Source organism: Nelumbo nucifera, chromosome 8, assembly GCF_055504915.1.
Source record: "Nelumbo nucifera cultivar China Antique chromosome 8, China Antique-T2T, whole genome shotgun sequence".
NCBI classification, from domain to species: domain Eukaryota; kingdom Viridiplantae; phylum Streptophyta; class Magnoliopsida; order Proteales; family Nelumbonaceae; genus Nelumbo; species Nelumbo nucifera.
The window spans coordinates 56,465,264-56,473,740 of NC_142656.1; the positions used below are offsets into that span (position 1 = coordinate 56,465,264).

General features: G+C 37.9%; 1 protein-coding gene across 1 annotated transcript; it reads left to right on the top strand.

Moving 5' to 3' along the window:
- The first annotated feature begins 1,124 nt into the window (after window positions 1-1,124).
- Window positions 1,125-4,168, top strand: LOC148790028 (UPF0481 protein At3g47200-like). The gene is made up of 2 exons (XM_088893197.1): window positions 1,125-2,735; window positions 2,835-4,168. The coding sequence occupies exons 1-2, from the start codon at window positions 2,609-2,611 to the stop codon at window positions 3,890-3,892; spliced, it is 1,185 nt and encodes a 394-aa protein (XP_088749323.1). The 5' UTR covers window positions 1,125-2,608; the 3' UTR covers window positions 3,893-4,168.
- The last annotated feature ends 4,309 nt before the right edge of the window (window positions 4,169-8,477 follow it).

Here is an 8,477-nt window from a genome sequence, read left to right on the forward strand (position 1 = left end):
ACATCATTCTCTTGTGCATCAATGACTGAAGGAATAGGTAGCATGGTGACTGGTGCCGAATTCAACGGTTTAGATGGTTTCCTTTCTTGAGAGATTCCCAGAAACTATTTCTCATCAAACACCATATGCCTGTCAATAATTTCTTATGAAGTGACTAGATTATAGCACTTCTACCCTTTATGAGAAGAATCATATCCAGTAAAAATGCATCTAACAGATCTATAGTCCATTTTGTGCTTGTTATATCGCCTAATAAAAGAATAGAAAATACAATCAAAACTTTGTAATATAGAATAATTAGGTTTTTAACCAAACAACTTTTCATAAGGAGAGAGATTACTAAGTGTTAGTGTAGGCAACTGGTTAATGAGAAACAGTGTAGTTTTTGTTGCTTCGCCCTAGAAGGATTTGAGGAGAGAGGAGGATGCTAGTAGAGACAGAGAGTGGACTCAATAATATATTGGTGTTTCTATTTAGCACTTCCATTCTAATCATGAGTATGAGGGCAACTCACCTTGTGTGAAATTCCTTCACTATCCAAGAAGGGGGGATAATTTTTGAAACGCTCCTCCCCAATCACTTTGAAACATCTTAATTTTAGTAGAGAATAGATTTTCAGCATGTCTCTTAAATTTAACAAAAGCATCAAAAATATCTGATTTCCTTTCAAGAGGATAAATCCAAGAAAATTTTGAATATGCATCGATAAACAAAACATAGTAGTTATAGATGTAGACAAAATTGGGGCGGGTCCCCACATGTCTTAATAAATTAACTCTACAGGTTAAAAGACATTACTAGAAGAAATTGATAAATTTAAATGATGTGCTTTGCTTAATTGGCAAACCTCACAAACAAAATGATCATTTAAATGTTTTGAATGAAGATAAACCAAATTTAGAAATTACTAATTTAACTATTTTCAAAGATGCATGTCCTAAATGATGATGCCAATCCTGGAAAGAGTCTCTTTCTCCAACAAGTGCTTTAGCTTATTTTTCTCTGTCATCATTGGCTCACAGGAATTGATAAAGTCCATCTCTATTGTGTCATCTGAGTAAAATTCTCGCCATACAATCCTTCAATAAAAAGAAATCCAGGTGAAATTCAAATACTAAACTATTATCTCATGTAAATTTAATAAATTATTATCTCATGTAAATTTACTAAATTATTATCTTTGCTGCCTTAGTTGTAGTACCCTAGATCATGAGTGAGAAGAAAACGATCTCTCTAGGGCACTCCACACTTCGGCTACAGTAGACAGTCCAACAACTTGGGCTAATACGCCCTTTGTCAGAAATGCAACAAGCCAACTTAAAACGAGTTAGTCCAACTGTACTCATGTAGAATAGTTTGGTTTAAGAATTTTCTTACTACACAATTGGGATCTCGAATTTTCTCTAGTAGTGCTTTGGCCGAACCATCAATCAAGCCCATCAGTTTGTAGTCTCTAAGAATTGGCAGAAGTTGAGCCCTCCATAGAAGAAAATTTTATCCATTCAACTTAATGGTGAGATATGGAGAAATGTTGGGAATGGAGTTCATGGCTATTGTAGTAGTCATGTTCTGAAGATCAAAGGAGTTGGAGCTCATAGCTTCAAATGAATCAGCACTATGAGATGCCATAGGCTCTGATACCAAGATAAGAAATGTAGACGAGAGAAAATAAAAAATAAAAGAATTCTTGTCTTGCTTGACCTATCACTAGGCTGAGATGGGTATAGTATATATATAGAAAGAACAAAGATAATAAAAGAAACTAAGAATAGAATAGACAGTTGCCTATGTACAAAAATTGCTAATTAATTCTCTTTCTAATTTAACGGTTGCTAAATCTGTGTGAGACCCTTCATTAGTAACTGCTATTCTAGGAGGAGATCTTTCATTGATAACTGCTAAAGATCATTTATTAAAAACTGCTAATCTGGACTAGGAGCCTCCATTGGTAATTGCCAAAGTTGTGAAGTTACCTTCTAGAAAGCTTTCCTTAATAGTACATATTTTCTTTTATTTTTTTAAATATATTTTACACTGCATCTTCTTAAAATAATGGTTGGGATTTGGGGATTTACTCGCTTCAATGTGCATTATAAGTCTGTATAAGTATTGTTTTTCATATAAAACAATATCCACAAATGAGGTATCTCACATGATTGGATGGTCTAAGCCGAGCTCTGATTTATCGATCACACCACTTGGTCGAACACTGGACAGAAGAGGTGCAATAATTTTGGGGGTTTTTATTGTTCAGTTTCATTTAGAAAACATTATATATACATTTTGGAAGCTAATAAAGAAGTCTGGACGGAGTAGAGGCAGAAAACATAATATATTACTATTGAAAGATCAGAATAAAACAAGGAGGGATGTCAGGTATGCCATTTTGATTGGTGCTGATTTTCTTGGATTTCGGTGGGAATAGCCACCAGTTTGAAGGTTAGTCGCTCACAAGAGAAATGGTAGTTTTGAAGGTTAGTTGGCCAACCAGTCAATGTTTGAATATTATTAAATTCTATTAGAGACCATTGGAATCCTCTCTCCAGTTCGTGTGAATGCAGCGCTACTGCTAATAATCTCATCTTAGATCGATGATAAAATAGAAAGAATGGCGTATGCTAAGATCGTTTCTCATCAAACCAATGGGGATGCATGCTATGTTACGTTGGATATTGATGAAGATCCCAGCAAGGAATTGGCTGTTTCTACCCTCAAAGATCTAGAACAGCTTACTGGTAAGTCTTCATCGTCCTATAGCTCATCTTGTTGTATTCATAGAGTGCCTGAGAAATTTCACAAAATAAATCAATATGCTTATGTGCCTGAGTTGATAGCTATCGGCCCTTATCACCATGGTAAAGAAAGCTTGCAAACCATGGAAGAGCGCAAAAGGGAATATGTCAAAGCACTTCTTCATCGAATATCAATAACACCAGAGTCAAATTTAAAAAGTTTACAGGAGTTTTTCAAAGTTTTATGTAGCTTAGAAAAACAAGTCCGCAAATCATACTCAGAAATCATCAACCTGAGCAGGAATGATTTCTTGAAAATGATGCTATTTGATGGTGTCTTCATAGTTGAGCTCTTTCTAAAGAGTGCAAGGGAAGTTAAAAGGGATGAGGATGACCCAATATTCAATACCAACTGGTTGTATGCTAGTCTGGTCCGTGACATGATATTACTTGAAAACCAACTTCCTCTGTTCGTTCTTGACAAGTTATTCAATAAAATAAAGTCGAACTTCCCCGGCCAATATGAAAATCAGTCTCTCACAAGGCTCGCCCTTCGTTTCATCAAGCCTTTAATTCCAAACGACCAACTACTACTTCGAAAGACTTCCAAATTTATAGGTAGCAAGCATTTGCTCGATCTGACATACAATGTGTTGTTAGATGAAGTGAAATATTCGCCATCAATGGCGATTCCACGAGAGAATCTCTTGCCCAGTGTAACAGGGCTCCAACGGGCTGGGGTCAAATTCAAGAAGGGTCATGAAGAAACAAGTTTCCTGGACATTAAATTCATTAAAGGGGTGTTGGAAATTCCACCATTACGTATTGAAGATCACTTCGAGGTTCTGCTGAGAAATCTAATTGCATGGGAGCAATGTTGTATCACCGAGGATTGCCCTTGTATATTCACATCCTATGCTTTCTTGATGGATAGCCTCATTAATACCACGTCAGATGTGGAACTTCTCTGTTGCCGTGACATTATCACCAATCTCTTGGGCGATGATAAAAACGTCTCTTCACTCTTTAATAATCTCTGCAAGGAGGTTACTCTTGTTAAGTTTTGTTATTCTGATATCTGCCACCCGATAAAAGATTATTGCAAGAATCGTTGGCATGTGTGGCTGCCGACTTTCGTACGAAACTTTTTCTACAGTTGATGAGTGATATTGAGGTTGTTGACTTGTTGTTGAAGACTTGAAGACACCAGTGAGATCAGTTCAGTTTGGTTCATCACGTGCGACAGGTTTGCATATGCTTTTATAGACTATTGTAATGAATAAGACTGGGTGGTGGTTAAGATGAAATGGATAGAATTTGAGTTAAATTGTTTTTACGTCTCTTGGTCGATGTATTACTTAGATTTGATCTATGCATTATTTTCATTTTTTTTATAATTTAGGAAAATCAATGCATTATTTTGTACTTTCACTAAACTCTACGTATTGCAACTTTAATTCTCGCTTTGTATTCTTTTTTGTTTCACTAAGAATCATTCATAAATTTACTCTTTATATTTACTTTAGGCTGTGTCTGGTTTGAAAGAGAAGCAGGCCTCTACAAACTTTTTTCTTCATTTCTTGATGAATCTTTTTGAACATAAACAAAAAAAAAAAGAAATTTATTAAGGGTTTGTTTGGTTTACAGTTAGAATCAGAATAGTCTATTCCCATAGTATATTTTTGGTTCAGACAGGAATGGGAATAGGAATGAGAATTGGAATTAGTAAGAATGAGATTTTGCGGGTGTTCTATTGCATAAATGAAAACACACCCCCCTCAACAAGGCAATTGATCTGCACCGTGGACAAAGATGTGTGGACTGAACCACACCACACCTTCGTAAGTGTTCCACAATGTTTGTTGCATTTCAGTCCACACCTTGTGTGATGATTTCATGCACCTAGTTTACAACATGGATTAACACTATAATATGACACTAATTGGAAATTGGGAATGTTTTTCCCAAACTACAACTAATTTTACAATAGCAGGAGCATAAATTCTTACCAGGGGTGACGATAGTTGTAGCAACAGATAACGATGGTAGGGTTACAAATGGATCGAATAATGATCTGATCCAATCTGATATCTAATCATATTTGGTCGAATTTGGATCACCCTTGTTTGGATCTTTGAGTCGAATAATAGGACCTTATTAGAAATCGGATCGAATTCAAGTCACCCCTATTTGATCTAAGAATTTTCAATCCAATATATATGTTATATATTTTTTATATAAATATATATAATACATATATATGTTATTTATTTATAAATATATTATTTATATTGTATTTTTGTAAATTTGTTATATTATTTATGTTTTATAAAAAACATGTATATATGTGATAAAAATAATTAAAAATACTTGTATTTTTTGTTTTTCTTTATTTCAATTGGAATATTTTTTCTTTTAATAATTTATTATTTTAAAGAAAACAAATCGGACCAGATTATATCCAAATATCCGACTTCCCAATTGGATTTGAATTCAAATCCTTGCCTAGAAGATCCGATTGGACCAAATCTACAATGAACCATGTCGGATTGGATTTGGATATAACCCTGATTCGAATTGGATCTGATCCGTTTGCTTCCCTAACGATGGAAAATGGTGAACAATGGTGAGCTTCTACTCAACAACAAATTAGCAGCAACAACCCTTGTAATGAACAATGAAACTAAACAGTAAGAGGGAAATGTTGAACAAAAAAATAAAAACAAAATGATTGTGGAAAATGGAGATTAATCACTTAGATCTGACAGCCCAATGATGTAGTGGCATTCGAAGTCTATGAAGGGATGGGATATCCATCATATGGACGCCCAAGTCTTGCGGAATGGATAGGGCGAATTTCAAAAAAATTTCTCCCATCTTTGCAGGGAATCGAATTCCCTATTTTGAAAACATATTTTCAATGATCAATCTTGAATCAAAAACCAAATTAGATCTAAACCAAAAGTAGTAGGAGGGAGGATATACCTAATACAGATAATCAATATCTCCCAATGGAGGTGTTCACGCCCAAGGAATGATCCAAAATCTGCTCCCACTGAAAATGGCACAGTGAAGAATGGAGCAGAATCAGCAACGTTCTTCCAAAAGAACTTGACCCTTCGCAAAAATCAACTGGATGGCTTGTGGGTACAGCTCCAACCAATCTTTTCCCAAAAGATTGGAATCAAGATCAAATCTTGATTTCTCCCAAGAACTGGAGATCGAACTAAAGGCAATGGCGACGACAGGAAGGAGGCGGCAGGAGAGAATTCACAGCGTGCAGAAAATCTCTCTTTTTGTGATTTTTAGCTCTGAAGAGAATTGAACATCAAAATCACCAAAACTATGTTCGCCCCATTCTTCTTTGATAATCTGAAAGGGATCAGCTCCTAATCTCATTAGGAGTTGCTAATCCAAATCATATTTGGGTTAGAAGTCCCTTTAAGTGATAAGGGATAACCCTTATCTTATTTGCAGATCAGATCAGCCATCTCCAAATCTAATTAGGAGGTTTCCAGATCTAAATACCATTTAGATCTTGGACTCTTCTAGGTAGATAGGGTCTAGGCCCAATCTTATCAGCTGATCCATCTCAGAATTCGCCCCCTTTAATTGACTGATCAAATTAGCCCAATATGAAATGGGCTTAAGGCCCATTTAAGGTTATGTACTCAATTAACCTTCTAAACTGCTGCCCAGTTGGGCTTCCTTGTATGGCATGGGACCCAAACATTGATCTACACATCAGCCACATGGGTTCAGCCCCGCCTTTGTTACAAGGCCTAGCCGAATACACTGTTATGGACAGTGCACCCCCTGAATCCCATCTTATGGGCTCTATGGCCCCATCACTTACCCTAAGTAGTCCTTGGGCCAAGCCACCTTGTAACACCCAGGGACTGTGGGTAGATGCAAGATTAGCCCATCAGGTATTATCCTCAATGGTCTTACACTTAACCTCTCAGCCCATAATGATCATACACTGCCCAACAAGAGAGGACCTCTCCCTCAGCTGCAAGGAACAGTGTTGCACTCTCTACTTATATGGATCCCGGGAATTAAAACCTTTTGCAAACATTTTAGAAACCATAATATATATACTTTTATATCTTATTTAAAATATACTTTGCAAAAACAAATCTCAACGGTTGAAATCGGCTGCCGCCACTCTTGGTTTCCATCAGTGAGAGTGCAGCCCCGATCATTACCTTTGTCCGACAAAGGGGCTGATCCTGTCACTATGATCACCCCTCAGATGAATTCTCGGACTGTCCCAACATACCCAGGTTTTGACCCCCGCTAAGGATCTCACTGATTGGTACATCAAAGACAGTCCAATCCGACACCTAGTGCAGTATCATAATCGAGTCTAGGGGTCGGGTGTAATTTTCCAGTTTTTGCCCATCAATCTCCAAGGTCCAGGGCAATACTGGAAATCTGGTCCGGTTCAAAGGTTCTACTAATCCTACACTGTATGTGCCTAGGGTCTCACCCTGGCAGCTGAGACAGGCCACCCCAACCGAATTGGTGGCACCACAGTGTTAGCCTTGTCAGGATAGGTCTCCCCAGACCGATCCACTGGCTATGAACGTTCTAAACTAACACGTGTCTCATTAAGTGTCCAGTTTAAGGGTATTACACAGAAACATACCAAGGGAACATGAATCAAATATGCACTTTTATTCATTTACAATAAACTCATAAAGTACATCATTCTTGATTGAAGCTAAGGGCATACAAAACTGTCTAACAACTCCCACTTGCACTTAGGCCCAATCAGGTACTAGCCGGAGTCCCATGCTTTCCACGTGTTTTTCAAACACTTTCTGTGATAGTGGCTTCGTCAATGGGTCTGCTACATTTTCCGCTAACACTACCTTCTGAATCAGGATGTCCCCTCTACCAACAATCTCCCGTAGTACGCGGTACTTCCTCTCGATGTGCTTCGACTTCGAGTGGGCTCTTAGCTCCTTAGCCTGAGCAATGGCTCCATTGTTGTCACACAACAATGGGATGGGTGATGTGCTGGATGGAACTACTCCCAACTCATGAACGAACTTCTTCATCCACACGGCTTCTTTGGCAGCCTCACTTGCGGCAATGTATTCGGCCTCGGTTGTAGAGTCTGCTGTGGACCCCTGTTTGCTGCTTTTTCAGCAAACAGCACACGATCCTATCGTGAAAACATATCCAGATGTAGACTTTCTATCATCCGGATCCGATTGGAAATCCGCATCTGTAAACCCTTTGATCTGTAGTGAACTACCATCGAATACCAGACAAAACTCTTTTGTCCTTCGAAGGAACTTAAGTATGCATTTCACAGCAGTCCAATGCTCCTGCCCTGGGTTGGCCTGGAATCTGCTTACTACACTCACTGCCTGGGCGATGTCAGGACGAGTGCATAGCATGGCATACATGATGCTCCCTACGGCTGAGGCATAGGGAACGTCTTTAATGCTCTCGATCTCCTCAGAGGTCTTTGGAGACATCTTCTTGGAGAGATTGACTCCATGCTTGAAAGGAACATTTCCTTTCTTGGAGTTTTCCATGCTATATCTCTTGACAATTTTGTCAATATAAGCAGATTGGGATAATCCTATTATCCGCTTCGATCTATCTGTTTAGAGTCGAAGATCCAATATATAGGAGGTTTCTCCAAGGACTTTCATGGGGAATTGTTGTGATAGCCATACTTTTATCGTAGTTAACATTCCTACATCATTCTCAATGAGTAGAATGTCA